The sequence below is a fragment of the Nomascus leucogenys genome, chromosome 19, assembly GCF_006542625.1.
Source record: "Nomascus leucogenys isolate Asia chromosome 19, Asia_NLE_v1, whole genome shotgun sequence".
Taxonomy (NCBI): Eukaryota; Metazoa; Chordata; class Mammalia; order Primates; family Hylobatidae; genus Nomascus; species Nomascus leucogenys.
Genome location: NC_044399.1, coordinates 70,389,834 through 70,410,450, shown reverse-complemented (window position 1 = coordinate 70,410,450; position 20,617 = coordinate 70,389,834). Strand labels below are relative to the sequence as shown.

The following is a 20,617-nucleotide window of genomic DNA, read 5'->3' as shown; positions in this document are numbered from 1 at the left end:
TCGTTTGAGCCCAGGAGGCGGAGGTTGCTGTGTGCCAAGATTGCCCCACTTCACTCCAGCCTGAGCAAAAGAGTGAGACTCCGTCTAATAAATAAATAAATAAAGGTACATAGATGGCAAATAAGCACATGAAAAGATACTCAGCATCATTAATTATTAGACAAATGTAAAGTAAAACCACAGTGATGGCTGGGTGCAGTGGCTCACGCCTGTAATCCCAGCACTTTCGGAGATCGAGGCAAGCGGATCACCTGAGGTCAGGAGTTCGAGATTAGCCTGGCCAATATGGTGAAACTCCGTCGCTACTAAAAATACAAAAATTAGCTGGGCATAGTGGCACACGTCTGTAGCCCCAACTACTCGGGCGGCCGAGGCAGGAGGATCGCTTGAACCTGGGAGGCAGAGGTTGCAGTGAGCTGAGATCATGTCACTGCACTCCAGCCTAGATGACAGAGCAGGACTCCATCTAAACAAACAAACAAAAAACCACAATGAGATATCACTACGGCACTCATTGGAATGGCTCAAATTAGAAAGTGTTGCTGAAGATGTAGAGCAACTGGAACTTTCACACTGCTGGGAAGACTTTGAAATGGTACAACCAGCTGGACGCAGCAGCTCACATGTGTAATCCCAGCATTTGGGGAGGCTGAGGCAGGAGGATTGCTTAAAGCCAGGAGTTTGAGACTAGCCTGGGCAACACAGTGAGACTTTATCTCTACTAAAAATTAAAAAAAATTAGCCAGGCATTGGGGCATGCACCCATAGCCTCAGGTACTTGGGAGGCTGAGGTGGGAGGATCACTTAAGCCCAGGAGTTTGAGGCTACAGTGAGCTATGATCATACCACTGCACTCCAACCTGGTTGATAGAGTGAGACTTTATTGCTAAAAATAAATAAATAAATAGGCCGTGGGTGGTGGCTCACACCTGTGATCCCAGCACTTTGGGAGGCCGAGGTGGGCGGATCACGAGGTCAGGAGATCCAGGCCACCCTGGCTAACACAGTGAAACCCTGTCTCTACTAAAAATACAAAAAAAATTAGCCGGGTGTGGTGGTGGGCACCTGTAGTCCCAGCTACTCGGGAGGCTGAGGCAGGAGAATGGCGTGAACCCAGGAGGTGGAGCTTGCAGTGAGCCGAGATCATGTCACTGCACTCCAGCCTGGGCGACCGAGCAAGACTCCGTCTCAAATAAATAAATAAATAAATAGCCAGGCGCGGTAGCTCACACCTGTAATCCCAGCACTTTGAGGGGCTAAGACGGGCAGACCACTTAAGGTCAGGAGTTCAAGACCAGCCTGGCCAACATGGCAAAACCCCGTCTCTACTAAAAATACAAAAATTAGCTGGATATGGTGGCTTGCACCTGTAGTCCCAGCTACTTGGGAGGCTGAGGCAGGAGAATTGTTTGAACCCAGGAGATGGAGGTTGCAGTGAGCCGAGACGGCACCGCTGCACTCCAGCCTGGGCGACAGAGTGAGACTTTGTCTCAAAAAAAAAATTTTCTTGGCCAGGCGCGGTGGCTCCCATCTGCACTTTGGGAGGCCGAGGCAGGTGGATCACCTGAGGTCAGGAGTTCGAGGCCAGCCTGGCCAACATGATGAAACTCCATCTCTACTAAAAATAAAAAAAATTAGCTGGGCATGGTGGCGCATACCTGTAATCACAGCTACACAGGAGGCTGAGGCAGGAGAATCGCTTGAACCCAGGAGACAGAGGTTGCAGTGAGCCGAGGTGGCACCACTGCACTCCAGCCTGGGCAACGAGAGCAAAACTCTGTCTCAAAAAAACCCTTTTTAAAAAAAAATTTTAATAAATAAATGAAATGAAATGGTAAAACCACTTTGGAAAACAATTTTCTTGGTTTCTTAAAAAATTAAACATACTAATTTTATGACCTGGACATTCCACTCCTAGGTATTTACCAAAGAGAAAGGGAAACATATGTCCACACAAAGACTTAAAGATGAATGGTCACAGCAGCTTTATTCATAATAGGTGAAAACTAGAAACAACCCAAATGTTTATGAACAGGTGAATGTATAAACAAATTGTGATACATCCATACAGTGGAATACTACTCAGCACTAAAAGGGGATGAATACTGATGATGCATACAATATCTTGAATGAATCTCAAAATAGTTATTCTGAGTAAAAGAAGGCAGGCAAAAAATAATGCATACTGTACGATTCTATTTACATAAACTTCTAGGGAATGCAAGCTAGTCTAGGGTGATGGAAACAGATCAGTGGTTGTCTGAGGAATGACGGGCAGAAGAGATTACAAAGGGACATAAGGAAACTTTAGGGGTGGCAATATGTTCATTACTGTGGCTATGGTGAGGGTTTCATGAGTGCACACATTTGTCAAAACTTATCACATCACAAGCTTTAAATATGAACAGTTTATTGAATGTCAATTATACCTCAATAAAGCTGTAAAAAAAAAAACTCCAGTGGATAAAAATAATTCAAATATCCATCATTAGGATACTAGATTTGAAAAGTAATATATTTATATAATGGACTACTACTTCATAATAAAAAATAACTACTAATATACACAACAGCATAGATGAATCTCAAAAAGATTGTGTTGAGTGAAATAAGCCAAAAACAAAAAAACTGAATAAGCACTCCATTTATAAGATCAAGAGCAGGTAAAGTGGTCATTATTTTTTTTTTTTTATCATTTTTTTTTGTGGGGGTGGGGGGAATGGAGTCTTACTCTGTCACCAGGCTGGAGTTCAGTGGTGCGATCTCAGCTCACTGCAGCCTCCGCCTCCTGGGTTCAAGCGATTCTCCTGCCTCAGCCTCCCAAGTAGCTGGGATTACAGGCACATGCCGCCACGCCCAGCTAATTTTTGAATTTTTAGTAGAAATGGGTTTTTACCATGTTGGCCAAGATGGTCTCGATCTCTTCACCTCATGATCTGCCCGGCCTCCCAAAGTGCTGGGATTACAGGCTTGAGCCACCGTGCCCAGCAATTTTTTTTTTTTTTTTGAGACAAAGCCTCGCTCTGTTGCCCAGGCTGGAGTGCAGTGGCATGATCTCGCTTTACTGCAACCTCTGCCTCCCAGGTTGGAGCGATTCTCCTGCCCCAGCCTCTCATGTAGCTGGAATTACAGGAGCCTGCCACCTCACCTGGCTAATTTTTGTATTTTTAGTAGAGACAGGGTTTCACCATGTTGTTGGCCAGGATGGTCTCGAACTCTTGACCTCAGGTGATCCACCTGCCTCGGCTTCCCAAAGTGCTGGGAATACAGGCGTGAGCCACCACGCCTGGCCAGATCATTGGGTTCTAAAAATCAGAGTAGTAGTTCCTTCTGGGGGATGAAATTGACTAAAAATAGACACAAGGGAAATTTATGGGATGAAAGAAATGTTCTGGATCTTTAGCCACATTAATAGATGTGTACATTTGTTGAAATTCATCATATTGTACAGTTAAATGTGTACATGTTACTGACTATAGATTATATCTCAGTAAAATAGTGTAATGAAGTAGAGTAGAGGCCGGGTGCAGTGGCTCATGCCTATAATCTCAGCACTTTGGGAAGCTGAGGCAGGTGGATCACGAGTTCCGGAGTTCAAGACCAGCCTGGACAATATGGTGAAACCCCGTCTCCACTAAAATAATACAAAAATTAGCCAGGCATGGTGGCAGGCGCCTGTAGTCCCAGCTAACTGGGAGGCTGAGGCAGGGAATTGCTCGAACCCGGGAGGTGGAGGTTGCAGTGAGCCGAGATTGTGCCACTGCACTCCAGCCTGGGCGACAGAGAGAGAGACTCTGTCTCAAAAAAAAAGAAAGAAAGAAAAAGAAAAGTAGAGTAGGGCCAGGCATGATGGCCGACGCCTGTAATCCCAGCACTTTGGGAGGCCGAGGCGGGCAGATCACGAGGTCAGGAGTTCGACACCAGCCTGGCCAACATGGTGAAACCCTGTCTCTACTAAAAATACAAAAATTAGCCAGGCGAGGTAGCGGGCTCCTGTAGTCCCAGCTACTCAGGAGGCTGAGGCAGGAGAATGGCGTGAACGCGGGAGGCGGAGCTTACAGTGAGCCGTGATCGCGCCACTGCACTCCAGCCTGGGCGACACAGCAAGACTCTATCTCAAAAAAAAAAAAAAAAAAAGAAAAAGACAAGAAAGTAGAGTAATTTTCAGCAGGGCACGGTGGCTTATGCCTGTAATCCCAACACTTTGGGAGGCTGAGGTGGGTGGATCACCTGAGGTCAGGAATTCAAGACCAGCATGATGGCGGGCGCCTGTAATCCCAGCTACCTGAGAGGCTGAGGCAGGAGAATCGCTTGAACCTGGGAGGTGGAGGTTGCAGTGAGCCAAGATTGCACCACTGCACTCCAACCCAGGCTATAGAGTGAGACCTGTCTCAAAAAAAGGAAAAAAAGGTAGAGTAATTTTCTTTCTTTTTTTTTTTTTTTTTTTTTTTGCTCTGTCACCCAGGCTGGTGTGCAGTGGCGCAATCTCAGCTCACTACAAGCTCCGCCTCCCGGGTTCATGCCATTCTCCTGCCTCAACCTCCCGAGTAGCTGGGACTACAGGTGCCTGCCACCAGGCCCAGCTAATTCTTTTTTTGTATTTTTAGTAGAGACGGGGTTTCACCGTGTTAGCCAGGACGGCCTCAATCTCCTGACCTCGTGATCCACCCGCCTCGGCCTCCCAAAGTGCTGGGATTACAGGCGTGAGCCACCATGCCCAGCCAAGTAGAGTAATTTTCATATGAATATAACAACAACCAAAAAATAAAATTAAAAAACCCTTCCACGTAAGGATTAAACAGCACATCAGATGTAACCAAAGAGAGAATTAGTGAACTAGAAGACAGATTGGAAGAGATTACCTGAATGTATCACCAAGACACAAAGAGATGAAAAATACAGAAGACAGGTTAAAAGACATGGAGTACAGAATGAAAAGGTCTAGAACACTCCTAATCAGAGTTGGCAAAGGAGAGAGCACAGAGGACAGAGGAAAAATAATATCTGGATGGTTTCTGAGAACTTTCCAATAAGACAAAATATGGTAAAAGATGTGAATTCATACATACAGGAAATACAACATATTGAGCAGAATAAATAGAATAAATAAATATCTAGATACATTGTGACAAAACTATAAAACACCAATGACATCTTAAAAGCAGGGAGTAAAGAGAGATCACCTACACAACAATGAGGATTAGACTGAGGAGACTTCTTTACAACCAACGTGTATCAGGCCTATTATATGCCCACACTGTCCTAGGTACTTAGAACACAAGCATGAACAAGCCAGGCCCAGACACTACCCTGTGGAGCTACAGAACCTCTACCAGGGATTGCAGATGTGCAGTAACAATTATAGCGTGATGAGCGATCCTGGTTGGAGGGCAAAAGAATCGGCCAGAAAACAACACCATGGAACAGCATTATGAGGATTTTCCTATCCCATGTAGGATCCACATAGGGATTGGCCCCAAGCACAGATCCTTGCTGGCAGCCTGAGAGGCACTCAGTCTAACTTGGTTGCAAGGCAACTCCACCAACCCTTATTAAATAAGGCTCTGGGTCTCTGGGTACTGGCTGCCTGCTCACACTTCCCCTTACAGACATTTGGACCCCTCCCTTACCCCACATTATAAGCAAGGAGGAAGAAGAGGACCCGAGGCTGGGAAACGCAGAGGTGGCAGTTGGGATCAAACATCCTACGTGTTTACCAAGACTGGGAGGGCTTTTCCCTCCAGGGGACCCTTGGGACAGCAGCTGCTATGTTCATGCATCCTTCCTTGGGACAGAGGGCAGACTAGCTGTCCTAAGACTGGCAGCTTCCTCTCTGGGACCCCTGAGAGAAGCGGAGACAAATGCTCCTCCTCAGGGCCTTCCTCAAGGTCCTGGACTGAGTCCTGGTGGCCACAGGCTAGGTAGCAGTGTGTAGGGCCCTGGGTTCTGCAGAGCTTACATGGAGGGCAGGCGTTATGCTGGAATGAAGCCCAGGAGTGTCAGTAATGGGGAAGAGAGCCCTGAGGCATGGAATGCTGCCCGTGATCAACAACAGCTTCAACTGTAGACTCTGTCCAGGCCAGGGCCAACTCTCTGTACCAGCATCAACATCTCTCTGCCCTGGCCCCATTCCAGGGTTCATTAAGTAAAGCGTGCTAGGAAGCTCTGAACCCCCTGCCATAGGGCAGAACTGTGTCCTATTTAGCCTTATATTCCCTGTACGTGGACAGGATAGCTCTACTGGGCGCTTATTCATGTAAGGGGTGGGGTCCTGGCTGAGAGGTGAAGGATTTGGAGAGAGGGCATGGGGGACAGAGACAGAGGAGCGAAGTCTGGGGAGGGCTGGGAAGCTATTCGGAGAAGGCTGGAAAGACGTGAAGGAAAGCAAGCAGGGCAGAAAGGAAGGGGGCTTCTCACAGTCGCGGCGATCTGGTCTGGAGGAGGGAGGGGCCGCCAGCCGTCCTGGTGACCGTCACCTTGTCCCACTAGGGAACTCGGGGTGCGGCCCTCGCCAGCCCCCGGGCCAGCCGCCAGGTCCCCGCCCTCCGCGGGATTTACTCCTGTCCCGCCTTCTCGGATTTAGCTCAGGCAGCCTGGGAGGTTCCGCAGTCGCCGCTTCCGCCTTGACCAGGTGAGGGTGCGGACAGAGCAGGGGGCCCGGGCTGGGGCGGGCCGGCGGGGCAGCCGTCGCTGGGGGCGCGTCCTGGGGGCGCTGGGCCTGTCCCCTTCTCCTGCGTCCTTCCCTCCCGCAGCCGCCCTTCCTCCTGTCTTTCTCCTGCGCTCCCCGCTTCCCACCGAGCGCGCAGGGCCGGGTCCCCCAGGGTCCTGGGCTTTCTCCTTCCCAACCCAACCCCTGCTCGCGCCCGGTTCTGAGCCCACCTGCGCGTTTCCAACTAGGCCCAGCCTCGATCCTCTTCTTCCTCCTTGCTTATAATGTAGGGGAACGGACGGGTCCAGGTCTGTGTTAGGGAAAGTGTGAGCAGGCTGCCAGTACCCAGAGGCCTAGAGCCTTATTTAACAAAGGTTGGTGGAGTTGCCTTGAAGCCAAGTTAGACCGAGTGACTCAGGCTGCCGGCAGGGATCTGTGCCTGGGGCTGAGCTCAGGTAGGTGTGGGACTGTGTACCTGACAGCCTCAGTGGCTCCATAGGCAGCACCTAAGCCTAGCGGCCATCACAAGTGCCTGGTTTGATTTCAAATGTTGCTGCCTCTGGTGGAGGAGAGGCAATGACCGTGGACCTCTTTTGGCTTGAGAGGGCCCTATGCCCCCAAAGCTCAGGTATGCTGCGTGCACACTGTACCTCGATGTCTGTGTGTTGTGTTCATGTGGACCTTTGTGTCTTAGCCGTGTGGGGCAGTGTATCTAGGTGTTTGGAGGCAGTGAACTACCATGTCCCATGGATGTGACATGTATGTACAAGGAACATCTCATGGAAGGACATGGATGAGCCTAGGCATTTTGCAGCCGCATGCTGGAATGTCTCAGCGTTAAGAGGACATATATCGGCTGGGCGCAGTGGCTCATGCCTGTAATCCCAGCACTTTGGGCGGCCGAGGCGAGCGGATCACGAGGTCAGGAGTTCAAGACCAGCCTGGCCAATATGGTAAACCCCATCTCTACTAAAAATACAAAAAGTAGCTGGGCGTGGTGGCGCGCACCTGTAGTCCCAGCTACTTGGGAGGCTGAGGCAGAAGAATTGCTTGAACCCGGGAGGCGGAGGTTGCAGCGAGCCGAGATCATGCCACTGCACTCCAGCCTAGATGACAGAACGAGACTCCATCTCAAAAAAAAAAAAAAAAGAGGACATATATTTGGGATTCTTGGCCATGTTTTGCAGTATATCTGTAGGTCTCAGTGTGTGTGTGTGTGTGTGTGTGTGTGGTGTGTGTGGCAGTGTGTGGGAGGCAGTGTACCTTCGTGTGTGCGTGCTCTACCTACATGTCTGAGGTATGGTGTGGTTGTCATATCTGGGCATCTCCAGTGTGTGTGGTAGGCAAACATGTCTCATGTTGGAGGAAGGGAGATGTCTCAGGTGTGTATGAGTGAGTGTGTGCCACCGTGTAGCTCAGGTCTAAAAGGGAAGTGTTTCTGGGTGTCTGGGTGTGTGATGTGCATGATATTTCAGAGTCAGGATGGTAACATACCTGGAGTCTGTAGTAGGAGCAGACAGCATGCTAAAATTGCAGGTGTGAGCAGGGCAGGTTACTCAGCGGTGAAGGGACAGAGTACCTGGATGCTGTGGGCACAGGGAACATTCTACCTGGGATTTGTGTGCGTGAGTGGCAGGGATCCTGGCTGTCTCTGCTGTGTCCCTACCTCTGTACCTGAGGGTTTCTGATGACTTGCAGGTGCAGCTGGAGACCTGGTCTCTCTAGGACCTACCCTGGGCTGAACATCTGAAGGAGAGTGCCATCATCCTTAGGGACTCCTTCTCCGGACATGCTTCCTGAGGCCGGCTCCCTGTGGCTACTGAAGCTGCTCCGGGACATCCAGTTGGCCCAGTTTTACTGGCCCATCCTTGAGGAGCTTAATGTCACTCGGCCAGAGCACTTCGACTTTGTAAAGCCCGAGGACCTGGACGGCATTGGCATGGGTCGGCCTGGTGAGGGACCCCTGCCCCGAGGCCCTGGTCTCTCTGTCCACAGCCTGTCAGTTGCCTTCCCCCACCACAACCCTCTTCCAGCCCTTTTCTTCTCTGTAAGTCTCTCCGCACTCTTCCCCACCCCCGCCTCCACCCCAGCCCTGATTCTGGCCTCCCACAGCCCAGCGCAGACTGTCTGAAGCTCTGAAACGGCTACGTTCCGGGCCTAAGTCTAAGAACTGGGTCTACAAGGTGTGTGTTGGGGGTGGGCAGCTTGGGGGTGGGCAGCTTGGGGCTGGCAATGAGGTGGCTTGAGGGGCAGGGAGGGGGTTGCAGGGCTCTGCATACCGGATTTCCCATCCCTGTTTCAGATCCTTGGAGGTTTTGCCCCTGAACACAAGGAGCCCACCCTGCCCTCGGACAGCCCACGGCACCTCCCTGAGCCAGAGGGGGGCCTCAAGTGTCTGATCCCAGAGGGTGCTGTTTGCAGAGGGGAGCTGCTGGGTTCTGGCTGCTTCGGTGTGGTGCACCGAGGGCTGTGGACGCTGCCCAGTGGCAAGAGTGTGAGTGTCCAGGGATCCCACCCACTTCATCCAGGCCAGCTGCCCCCTCTGTTCTTCATGCCCACAATGCCTAAAGGTGCTTCCCCCCACCTCCAGGTCCCAGTGGCGGTCAAGTCCCTCCGGGTAGGTCCCGAAGGCCCGATGGGCACAGAACTGGGGGACTTCCTGAGAGAGGTATCGGTCATGATGAACTTGGAGCACCCACACGTGCTGCGTCTGCACGGCCTTGTACTGGGCCAGCCTCTGCAGATGGTGAGCAGATCCAGCCGCTGGTTCCCGGGACAGCCGTGCGGCAGGAGCGTGGGCGGCCAGGGTCCATGGGTCCGGCTCATGCGGCGTGGTGTTCCCTCCTGCAGGTGATGGAGCTGGCGCCACTGGGCTCCCTGCACGCGCGCCTAACGGCCCCGGCCCCGACACCCCCGCTGCTCGTGGCCCTGCTCTGCCTCTTCCTGCGGCAGCTGGCGGGAGCCATGGCGTACCTGGGGGCCCGCGGGCTGGTGCACCGAGACCTCGCTACGCGCAACCTGCTGCTGGCGTCGCCGCGCACCATCAAGGTGGCTGACTTCGGGCTGGTGCGGCCTCTGGGCGGTGCCCGGGGCCGCTACGTCATGGGCGGGCCCCGCCCCATCCCCTACGCCTGGTGAGCGCGGGCCCGCGGGGCTCGGGCTCTGAGCCGCGCGGATCCAGAGGGCCGCAGCCGAGGGAGATCGGAGGGGGCCGGGCTTCTGAGGGAGGCTGGGACCAGAAGGGTTATCCTCCTAGGCAAAGAGGACTTTTGTGAAAGATGGGAGCACTCGGGGGTGCTCCGTGGAAGGTGAGCCACCAAGGAGCACGTGTCCCGCCCCTTTCAACTCCACTTCCTTCGGCAGGTGTGCCCCAGAGAGCCTGCGCCACGGAGCCTTCTCGTCTGCCTCGGACGTGTGGATGTTTGGGGTGACGCTGTGGGAGATGTTCTCCGGGGGCGAGGAACCCTGGGCCGGGGTCCCACCGTACCTCATCCTGCAGCGGCTGGAGGACAGAGCCCGGCTGCCTAGGCCTCCCCTCTGCTCCAGGGCCCTCTACTCCCTCGCCTTGCGCTGCTGGGCCCCCCACCCTGCCGACCGGCCTAGCTTTTCCCACCTGGAGGGGCTGCTGCAAGAGGTGGGAACCCCCGACCTCACCAGATACACAGTCCCTCTTCCCTCCATTCGCTCTCCCAGGGTTCCATGCAAAGACTAACATATCCAGATACCTGTGCTGGGCTCTGGGACTCAGCTCTGAGCAAAACAGATGCAGTCCCTACTTGCAGGGAGATCAGAGCCCTGGGGAGGCAGCTTGGGGCTACACAGATGCAGACTGAAAGGCTGGGGTCTGTGTCTGGGCCAGAAAAGGGGCATAGAGGAGGCAGCACTCAGTTGCAGTCGTGTTGACATGCCGAGGAAGAGAAGGGCTCAGCGTGGGATGGGGGAAATAGAAGTAATGAAGCCGCAGGCCGGGCGCGGTGGCTCACGTCTCTAATCCCAGCACTTTGGGAGGCGGAGGTGGGCAGATCACCTGAGGTCGGGAGTTCAAGACCAGCCTGATCAACATGGAGAAACCCCGTCTCTACTAAAAAATACAAAATTAGCTGGGTGTGGTGGTACATGCCTGTAATCCTAGCTACTCGGGAGGCTGAAGCAGGAGAATCGCTTGAACCCGGGAGGCGGAGGTTGCGGTGAGCCGAGATTGCACCATTGCACTCCAGGCTGGGCAACAAGAGCGAAACTCCACCTCAAAAAAAAAAAAAAAGAAGTAATGAGGCTGCAGAGAGAGCAGGAGCTGTGTCATGGAGGGCTTTGCAAGGCGTGTTAAGCTAACACGTAGAGCACTTGACCTGTGCAGGACACTGCACTGTGCGCTTTACATGGGTGCTTATGCAGATTCGCTTATTTAATGCTCTCAACCACTGGATGAGGTAATTATTATTATTATTATTTTATTTTGAGACAGAGTCTTGCTTTGTCACCCTAGCTGGAGTGCAGTAGTGGGATCTTGGCTCACTGCAACTTCCACCTCCTGGGTTCAAGCAATTCTCCTGTTTCAGCCTCCTGAGTAGCTGGGACTACAGGTGCCTGCCACCACGCCTGGCTAATTTTTGTATTTTTAGTAGAGATGGGGTTTTACCACATTGGCCAGGCTGGTCTCGAACTCCTGACCTCAAATGATCCACCCGCCTTGGCCTCCCAAAGTGTTGGGATTACAGGCATGAGCCACCGTGCCCGGCCTGGATGAGGTAATCATTATCTCCATGTTACTGATGGGCAGTTGAGGCACTGAGAGTTTAAGTGACTTGCCTAAAGTCACATGGTAAGTGGAGGAGTTGGGATTTGAGCCAGTCAGTTTGACTTCAGAGCTGTTCCCTAAGCTGCTACACTCTACCACTAAAGTTTAATCTTTACTCCGAAGGCATTTGAGAGCCAGGGAAGCCTCCTAGGCAGGGGAGTTACAAGCCACTCTGCCCATTTCGGCACTCTGGTGTGGTGCAAGAACGGATTAGAGGGATGATGCTCCCAGCTGAGGCTGGGAGACCAGATAGGCAACAGTGGCTGTGAAGCAGAAGGGAGATGAAGAGGTCTGGATGAGGGTAGAGGCGGTGGGGCTGCAGAGGAGTGGAAATTTCCCAGAGGGCCTTGGGAGGCTGATCTGATGGGCATGGATGTGGAGTGAAAGCAGTGTGCAGGATGACGCTCCTGTTGGTCCCCCCAGGTAGAGCCAGGGCCCTCCTCTCTTGCTCCTTGAGCCCTGACCTGTTTGTCATGGGATCCAGGTCTGCCTCCCTCACTGAATTACAGTGGGGGGACAGGGAGAGTCCCACCCTGAGCCCAGCACAGACGACATACAGAGCGGGGCTCCTCTTTATTCCTGCTCCCATATTACCTTTCTGATTCAGGCCACAAGCCCAGCCACCCTTCCTCTTGTCTCCACAGGCCTGGCCTTCGGAAGGATGCTGTGTGAAGGATGTCACAGAGCCAGGCGCCCTGAGGATGGAGACTGGTGACCCCATCACAGTCATCGAGGGCAGGTGACAGTCCCATACCTCCCAAGCATCCTCAGAGGAGGATACCCTCCCAACCTAATTCCTGATCCCTTCTCTGCTTCTCTCCAGCTCCTTGAACCCTGCTCTTCTGTCTCATCTCCTCTCCCCACTGGGTCCTGAAAGCTCCAGCATGGTCCTGGCCTCCCTGCTGGAGCCACTGCTGGCCCATAGAGCCTTATTGCATTAGGGAAAAGGCTTCCCTTCCTCCAGGCAGATGCGGCTCCAAGGCACATAGCCTAGTGAGCTGACTGTGGGCCAGGGCCCAGCCCTAACTCTTGCGCTTATTCCCATCCTATTCACCAGCTCCTCTTTCCACAGCCCCGACTCCACAATCTGGAAGGGCCAGAATGGTCGCACCTTCAAAGTGGGCAGCTTCCCAGCCTCGGCGGTGACGCTGGCAGATGCGGGGGGCTTGCCAGCCACCCGTCCAGTCCACAGAGTCACCCCTGCCCGGGGAGATCAACACCCAGGAGGCATAGATGGGTGAGGACCTGAAAGGGTGGGGGCAGGGGTGGGCTGGGAGAACTGATGAAGTCCAGGAGCTTCTCTGGAAGGGGAGCTTGGGGACAGGACCAGAGTGAAGCTGCAGCCTCCACCCTGGGTCCTGGGTCTCCTGGGTTCCCCCATGAGTTTTTTGGGGAGGGTATGTTGATCTGTGGGGTGGGGAGAGTTGGTGTGAAGGATGAACTGGATCCCTCTCTGACAGAGACAGAAAGAAGGCAAATCTTTGGGATGCGCCCCCAGCACGGGGCCAGAGGAGGAATGTGCCCCTGGAGAGGATGAAAGGTGGGTGTGGTGGACTCCAGGGTCTCTGAGGAGATCAAGACCAGCCCTTCAATTCTGACCCCCTGCCCTGAATCCATGCCTTTGCATCTGTTATTTCCTTCCTCTGAATTCTGTCTGCTGGCATCCTAGCTATACCGTGAAATCTTTTTTTTTTTTTTTTTTTTTTTTTGAGACAGAGTTTCACTCTTTTTGCCCAGGCTGGAGTGTAGTGGCGTGATCTTGGCTCACCGCAACCTCCACCTCCCGGGTTCAAGCGATTCTCCTGCCTCAGCCTCCCGAGTAGCTGGGACTACAGGCATGCGCCACCACACCCAGCTAATTTTGTATTTTTAGTAGAGATGAGGTTTCACCGTGTTGCCCAGGCTGGCCTTGAACTCCCGACCTCAGGTGATCCGCCTGCCTCGGCCTCTCAAAGTGCTGGGATTACAGGCGTGAGACACTGCGCCCGGCCCTATACTGTGGAATCTTAAAAGATAGGAAGCCTCCTGCCTTCCCTTGTGAAGAGCACCTCCACACTCGGGGTCCTGAGCTCTGAGTTCTCTGGGCCCTCCACCTAGGCCTTGGTGTCCATTTGCACATCTGTCTTATTGTCCCACCTGACACATGAACCACCCAGGGACACGGCTGGCTAGCTCATCTGCAAATGCTTGCAAAACCATCCAGCTCAGCACAGATGAAGACAGAGAGTGGGGCCAGGCATGGTGGCTCACGTCTGTAATCCCAGCACTTTGGGAGCCTAACGTGGGCGGATGGCTTGAGTCCAGGAGTTTGAGACCAGCCTGGGCAATGTGCCGAAACCCCGTCTCTACAAAAATACAAAAATTAGCCAGTCGTAGTGGCAGGCACCTATAGTCCCAGCTACTCAGGAGGCTGAGGTGGGAGGATCGCTTGAGCCCAGGAGGCGGAGGCTGCAGCCAGCCGAGTTCAAGCTATTTCTTTCTCAACTGTGCAGGCATTTCCAGGAGTCTGGAGTCAGTTCTGTCCCTGGGTCCTCGTCCCACAGGGGGTGGTTCAAGCCCCCCCGAAATTCGACAAGCCAGAGCTGTGCCCCAGGGACCCCCAGGCCTGCCTCCACGCCCACCTTTATCCTCTAGCTCTCCTCAGCCCAGCCAGCCCCCTAGGGAGAGGCTTCCCTGGCCCAAAAGAAAACCCCCACACAATCACCCCATGGGAGCACCTGGAACCAGTAAAGCCGCTGCCCTCTCTGGAGGCCTCCTGCCCGATCCTGAGTTGCAGAGGAAGATTATGGAGGTGAGGTCTCACTGAAACGGCCTGGTGTCCAGAAGGGGCTACAGGCAGGGGCAGGGGCCTGAGTGACGCTTTGTCTGTCACAGGTGGAGCTGAGTGTGCATGGCGTCACCCACCAGGAGTGCCAGACAGCACTAGGAGCCACTGGGGGAGATGTGGTTTCTGCCATCCGGAACCTCAAGGTAAAGCCAGCCCCTTCTCTTGGGGTCCCTCCTCTCCTGCCCCTGCCACCTGGCAGTCAGCTGCAACCCACCCTCCTGCTTCCACAGGTAGACCAGCTCTTCCACCTGAGTAGCCGGTCCAGAGCTGACTGCCGGCGCATCCTGGAGCATTACCAGTGGGACCTCTCAGCTGCCAGCCGCTATGTCCTAGCCAGGCCCTGAGCTCAGCTTCTGCGGGCATGGACACCAGCATGAAAAGCCTAGGCCCCTGAGGGCCTGGCCACATGGGACCAGGCAGAACCAGAACAAGGTCCTGACAGGGGTAGACTTTCCACCTGGGGAGATCCCACCTGCTGTAGGCACGTGGAGGAGCCCAGGGTTGGACACTGGCAAATGTCTTCTCCCTCCCATGCTCCTTGGCTTCTGAAGGCTGAAGCTCCTTTGGCTGGGCCAAGAAGGATCTAGTCTGCCCACTACATTCTCAAACAAGAGGACTTGGAGGAAAAGAGCTGCTATACATCATATGCAGAGGAAGCTTCTACGCGCTAGAGAGGATGAAGGGACCACGCTGGACCATGCGAACAGCCATCCTGAACTGCCATCAGCTACCACACTGGACTCCACAGGGCAGCCATCCTGGATGATGGAAGCCGCCATATTGACTTGGGGTATAGGCCCAAACTGCCTTCGTTTGGTCCAGGGCCATCGTGGGTGATGACGATTGCTCTCTTGTACTCAAGGACATTTGATGCTGGTAGTATGGACTATGAGATGGGCTAGCCCCTACCCCAGCCCAGCTCTCACATTCCCCTTTGTTTTTTCCCATACACCAACTCCTTCTACCCTCCCCTATTACATACATCTTTCAATGTCCAAAAAGTTACAAAGTTTATATGAATGTAACATATAAAGATGCAGCCTTTTTCCTAGGGCAAGGGAAGGAAGGGCGGTTGCATAAGGCACAGGAATCGCAGCAAGCACCAGCTGAGGGCAGGGCCCTAGTGGGAGAGGAATTTGGCACTGGGGTCCCCCTGCAGCTGTTGATGGGGAGGTAGAGACCCCATCGAAGTGCCATGGTCTGAGGCTGAACTAATTGGCCAAGCAGATGCTGGGAGGGGGGCGGTGGCTATGTCCGCCGTCTTTGGTGCAGCTTGCCCTTCCCCACCCCAGCCCTCTTGTAAAACCCCAGAGTCCTGGGTTCCAGAGGCCTCCTTTGGAGCAGAGGCCCTGGAAGGGGGTGGGAGGGAGTGCATGGGGAAAGTGTGAAAGCCGATATGCTTGTGTGCCGAGGGACTGCTGGGACAGTGGTGGGAGGTAGCAGGAGAGGGGCTCTCATACATACCCCTCCTTGGGGACCACAGGGGCAGGCGGCCAGGGAGTAGGGTAGGGATGGGGGCCCCCTTCTGTCCCCTGCAGTGTACATCGAGGAAAGGGGCTGCCCGGAGGAGGGGCCAGGGCAGGCGACCATCTGGAGTTCTGGTCGAGGTGATGGTCTCCTCACACCATGGTGGCCTCTAACTGGTGATGGCAGAGGGCCCAGCGCCTCCTCGCTTCTCAAAGAACATGTAGTCCTAAGAGGAGGCCACTGTCAACAGGAGATCCGGCTGGGCCAGCCCAGCTTGGCTGTCACAGGCCAGCTCTAGAACCTCAACCCCCCGCGGCACCTATCCCTGACTTTCCCCTAGCAAGAGGCCAGGAAAGGCATAAAGCTTCGAATGACAGCAAAGGACAGGCAGGAGGTGGGGGCAGGGGCAGCCAACTCACAATGAGGAACGTGGCTCCCAGCAGCACAGCCTTCACCCTCACATCCAGGTCCAGCGGGAACTGTAGGCCAAAGTCATCTGCATCCGTGATGGCTTCTCGGACCAGGCCCCCCCACTGCTTGCTGATGCGGCCCACACTGCGGGATTCATCCCGAGTCTTCACCTGTCAGCAGGAAGGGAGGAAGGACCCAACTGAGGAGGAGGCAGCCAGTCTCACCTGCTCCAGTCTCATTCCCACAGTCGCATGTATGAATTTGCAGGGTCTCCACTCAGTGAATCTTCCCCTCTAATGGTCACCGAGTGATCGCTTTCCCAACTGGCTCCCATCACAGAGTATGACAGCTGGGGAGACTGAGGCACTCTAGATCACGCTGAGTCTATACCCAAAATTAGGATTCAGACTCAGATCTGCTGCTATCGAAAGGAGATGCATGACATAACTGAACATCAGTGGTGGGAGGAATGGAAGCATGACAATCCAACCCCCTTAGGGTATGGCTGTTTGCTAGGTTTGCTCTGGTTCCCAATGCCCCTGCCACTTACAATTGGCACAGTTTGTGCCCTACACAAAGTAACCTGGCCAAAAGGGCAAGGAAAGCTACTGGAATCCTGGCTGTACTTCACCAGTCAAGAAGGCTCCTAGAAGGCTATGTCTACCCCAAAGAGTACCTTTTCTCTAATCTGCGAAGTAGGGGAGGGCCTTGCCCAGCACTGCATGAGAGCCTCATCTAGGGGGGGATACACGCCTATCTACTGTGGGGAGAGGCAGCAGTAAGTAGCCTTTGAGGACCACAATATCCACTGGCTTCTCTGAGCCACACAGCAACAGGCCCTGCCAATGTGGGTAGTTACTCCCTGTGACTTCCTGGTCCTTTTCCTGTGCTCATTCTCCAGTGATAGGAACTGCAGTGATTTCCTTTTGTGTCATTCCCATCCCCTTCCTGCACTGTCCTACAGCTCTGGGGCACTTCCTGCCTGGTCCTAAGGGTACAGCCCCAAGTATGGACCATTTATAATTATGTAAAAGGGACACTGGCCCTATGAGAACCCCACAGCCTATACATTCCCATCTGGAGATCACGCAGTTATTATATCTTATTCCCAATTGGTTCCCATCACGGAATCTCCCTCTGGCTACCAAGGTGACTCATTTTTGCAAAGTAACCTTAGGTAGTGTACCTCACTAGAAGCGTTGGAAAGTCTACTGGATTATACCTGTTGTTTCTCCCTTATCTGCACAAGCAATTATCCGTTAAAGAACTCAAGGGTCGGTCAGGTGCGGTGGCTCACGCCTGTAATCCCAGCACTTTGGGAGGCTGAGGTGGGCGGATCACCTGCGGTCAGGAGTTCGAGACCAGCCTGACCAACATGGAGAAACCTCGTCTCTACTAAAAACATAAAATTAGCCGGGCATGGCGGCGCATGCCTGTAATCCCAGCTACTCGGGAGGTTTAGGCAGGAGAATTGCTTGAACCCGGGAGGCAGAGACTGCAGGGAGCCGAGATCATGCCATAGCACTCCTGCCTGGGCAACAAGAGCAAGACTCCGTCTCAAAACAAACAAACTAAAAACAAAAAAAGAACTCAAGGGTCTGCGGAGTGCCTTTGTCTTCTAGAAACCAAGGTGCTTCCCAGGCCTCACCTCACTCTGAAATTCTCACCACTTGGGATCTCTAGCTTCCAGGCCGGTGACAGGAATGCACAGTGAGAAGGATATACTGGATTTCGGAATGGCAGGGACATTTGGATTCTATTTTAGCAGGGCAGGCCACAGGATGTTAACATGTTAAAATCGTGCTTGCTCCAGGGCCTGGGCTCACAAACTCATGCACAGCAGCCACATGGGCCCAGCCCACACAGACTTAATCATCCTTCACCCCAAATCCAGGCTGGCCTTAGATTTTTTTTCTGCCCATCTCAGGGCCACTTGTAATAATCAGCATTGCTCCTTAAGATGAAATCCTTGTTGTTATGCTTTTATAAGAGCACAGGGCCATCCTATTTCCAAATGGAGGAATGCTGCAAATGTGGTCGGAGTCACAGTAGATTTGGATTGATGAGCTCAGGGTCTTGACCTTAGTGTTAACTATCCTGCCTCATGGAAGCATCATCTTGGTTTACAAATGTCCCGAGAACCTCTGGTATTCCTGATACCTCAAAGTTGGTGTCTGTGCCACAGCCACAGGTCCAGCAGGGCCCCACCACTCGCAAGACTGTCTGGCGATCGGCATCCTGGATGGAGAACTTGGGGAGGAAGGGATGCCAGGTCTGTAGCACGTGGCCGATGGTGGTGCCTGGTGGAGCCTGTACTTCCATCTGGGAGTGGGAAGCAGACAGGGTCACTGCGGAGGCAGGGGTCCCAGCTCTATCATCTGTCTATTTGGCCCTCACTAAACCTCCCATCCCCACCTGCCCACTCCCACCTGATCCAGGCCTCATCTCAGGTGGACCTCATCAAGGTCCCGCCCCACCAAGGCCCGCCCTCCCGGCCCCATCCCTCCGCCCACCTCCTGGAGGCCACAGGGGCAGCAGCTGCAGCCACAGTGCAGCGGGCGGAGCAAACGCAGCACCTCGCGGTCCCCGGGGTCGGCCAGGCGGACACGCAGCGGCCGGCGGGCACCACAGCACAGACGGGCGCAACAGTTGCTCTCCTCGGCCGCCTGACCCAGGGGCTGCCCGGCCCCAGAGCGCAGTTCATAGCGGTTACAGGTCTCCCAGCCTAGGAACGCTGCCCGGGGTGACACGGGGAGACTCATAGAGCCTCGCGCGCCCAGGAGCCCACCATCCGGGCCACCATCATAAGGTCCAACCTCCCACTCCTTCTACTTACTTTCCACTCGCTCAGCCTTCTGGTGAATCAAAATCTGATCAATCTGGAAAGAGAGGGGCGGCGCGCACATCAGCTGACCCATCTGGACGCCCAGGTCCCCTCCCAGTCATTCTCCCTCCCTCCTTCCCACTCACCTGCACCAGGAATTCGAGGCCAGAAGGCACCCCTGGCAGTGGCAAGAAGGGGGCAGCAGACCCCGAGGCCACGGGGCCGGGCGAGGGGAAGAGGGCGAAGCCGGGAGCTGGGGCAGGTACCTGGGCGGGCACTGGCGCCTGCCCGGGCCCAGGATGTAGCGCCGGCTCCGGGTACCCAGGGGTGACAGGGTAGGGAGGTGGGGGCGAAGGGGCGTAGCCTTTGGGGGGCAAGTAGCCTGTAAAGCGGTGGGGGCAGGATAGATTAGAAAGGGACCCAAGGCCTCATCCCCTTATTCCTCAGCCCATGGGCCGCGAGTCTTCGGGGGAAATGAGGTGGCAAGAGGCAGAGAAAGATGGGGCAGGGGAGCAGGGTGGAGGTTCCCCGGAAGGAAGGGAGGGGCCCCACCCAGCCAGTCCGAGCACATTCCGGGAGGATGTGTTCAAACCCGGCTCCCAAGTCCGTGGGGGGATAACGGAGACCCCCGGACTTGCGCGCACTTACCTGCCATGGGAGAAGGGCTGGGGTTTTTGGGATGATGGTGTCTGGGTGGCTTAGTTCTGGAAGCGGAGGCAAACTCGGAGATAGCCAGACAGACACAGAGACAGACACAAAGACGGAGAGGCAGCTGCGCCCGGCGCCGGCCCAGGGTCTCTTGGGCGGCGCCTCTGACTCGGGGAGAAACCCAAGTGTCAGTGGGCGGGACTGGGTACCTGGGACCCTGGATTCCCTCGGGGGCCCCAGAACCGCCCCCTCCCTTTGTTCTCCCATCCTGCAGAGGAGGCTGTGGGCGGACGGCAGGACAGATGGACCCGCGGTCAGACCGACAGCCCCACCTCGAGGGCGGTCTCCCTGACCCCTCTGTGCCCCCGCTCACCTGGAGCCCCCAGAAGAGCCCGGGTGCCTAGCACTCGGCGGCTCACAGGAGCTGGCGGAGACGGAGGCGGGCCCGAACTCGGACCCCGGCCCCGCCCCCCGACCCGCCGGGCCCGCCCCCTCCTAGGCGGCGCGTCTGCGCGGGGAGGAAAGCGGCCGTCCGCTGCTCGGGGAAGCCGAGTGTGGGCTTTGCTCGTCGGCGTCGCCGGCGTTCCCGCCCCTTCCGCTCGGACTGCAGATGTCCGGAGAGTAGGAGCGCCTGGAGAAGGCAGCGGCTGGGCCCGGGCCCCGCGAACCCCGCCAGGCCGGCGGCGTGCGTGCTCAGCGCCCTGGGTGGGAGGCGAGGGCGGCCCGCGCCGCGCTGGCCCCTGGGCTCCTCCTCCCAAGGGCGGTCAGGCCTCGCTGACGCAGCGGAACACCGTTCACACTCACTCATTGGCTTCCAGGACTGGCTCCTGGCTCGCCTTCTGCCTCCCAGGGGCGACCTCGCCGTCTTCTCTCCCTGGCGTAGCGGTGACCCACACGGGCACCTCGCAGCGCCAGCAGTTTCCGCAGGTGCCCCAGCCACGCGGGTGACAGGCCGCCAAACGGTGTCAGTGAGCGTGCTCAGGCCGCCTAGAGGGC

At 55.0% G+C, this 20,617-nt stretch overlaps 2 protein-coding genes across 17 annotated transcripts; one reads left to right on the top strand and one right to left on the bottom strand.

The window, feature by feature from the left end:
* The first annotated feature begins 6,574 nt into the window (after nt 1–6,574).
* Nucleotides 6,575–15,296, top strand: TNK1 (tyrosine kinase non receptor 1). Of its 4 annotated transcripts, none has more exons than XM_003274610.4 (13): nt 6,575–6,631; nt 8,348–8,601; nt 8,762–8,832; nt 8,952–9,143; nt 9,240–9,395; nt 9,500–9,783; nt 10,013–10,283; nt 12,089–12,183; nt 12,517–12,681; nt 12,905–12,984; nt 13,937–14,235; nt 14,319–14,414; nt 14,502–15,296. In XM_003274610.4, the coding sequence occupies exons 2-13, from the start codon at nt 8,439–8,441 to the stop codon at nt 14,613–14,615; spliced, it is 1,986 nt and encodes a 661-aa protein (XP_003274658.2). In that variant the 5' UTR covers nt 6,575–6,631; nt 8,348–8,438; the 3' UTR covers nt 14,616–15,296. The 4 variants fall into 4 exon arrangements, with proteins under 4 accessions (XP_003274658.2, XP_030656640.1, XP_030656639.1 ...); XM_030800779.1 differs by lacking the exon at nt 6,575–6,631 and adding an exon at nt 6,829–7,104; XM_030800780.1 differs by lacking the exon at nt 13,937–14,235 and having other exon boundaries at nt 14,502–15,272.
* PLSCR3 (phospholipid scramblase 3) lies at nt 15,257–20,361 on the bottom strand. 13 transcript variants are annotated; one of them, XM_003274613.3, is made up of 8 exons: nt 19,995–20,361; nt 19,622–19,677; nt 19,120–19,355; nt 18,986–19,028; nt 18,663–18,883; nt 18,310–18,471; nt 16,158–16,319; nt 15,257–15,964 (listed from the first exon to the last, which is right to left on the bottom strand). In XM_003274613.3, exons 2-8 carry the CDS (start codon nt 19,626–19,628, stop codon nt 15,908–15,910), a joined length of 888 nt encoding a protein of 295 aa, XP_003274661.2. In that variant the 5' UTR covers nt 19,629–19,677; nt 19,995–20,361; the 3' UTR covers nt 15,257–15,907. The 13 variants fall into 13 exon arrangements, with proteins under 13 accessions (XP_003274661.2, XP_003274659.2, XP_030656642.1 ...); XM_003274611.3 differs by having other exon boundaries at nt 19,622–19,785; nt 19,995–20,321; XM_030800782.1 differs by having other exon boundaries at nt 19,622–19,789; nt 19,995–20,319.
* Between the last annotated feature and the right edge of the window lie 256 nt (nt 20,362–20,617).

Excerpts from the sequence above, each read along its gene's own strand:
- TNK1 (XM_003274610.4), top strand. The coding sequence starts at position 8,439 with ATGCTTCCTGAGGCCGGCTCCCTGTGGCTACTGAAGCTGCTCCGGGAC. Across the intron at positions 8,602-8,761 it reads CATTGGCATGGGTCGGCCTG|CCCAGCGCAGACTGTCTGAA; the intron begins GTGAGGGACCCC and ends GGCCTCCCACAG. Across the intron at positions 14,236-14,318 it reads TGCAGAGGAAGATTATGGAG|GTGGAGCTGAGTGTGCATGG; the intron begins GTGAGGTCTCAC and ends TGTCTGTCACAG.
- PLSCR3 (XM_030800781.1), bottom strand. The coding sequence starts at position 19,888 with ATGGGAGAACAAAGGGAGGGGGCGGTTCTGGGGCCCCCGAGGGAATCC. Across the intron at positions 18,884-18,985 it reads GAAGGCTGAGCGAGTGGAAA|CGTTCCTAGGCTGGGAGACC; the intron begins GTAAGTAGAAGG and ends CACCCCGGGCAG. Across the intron at positions 18,472-18,662 it reads GCCCCTGTGGCCTCCAGGAG|ATGGAAGTACAGGCTCCACC; the intron begins GTGGGCGGAGGG and ends TCCCACTCCCAG.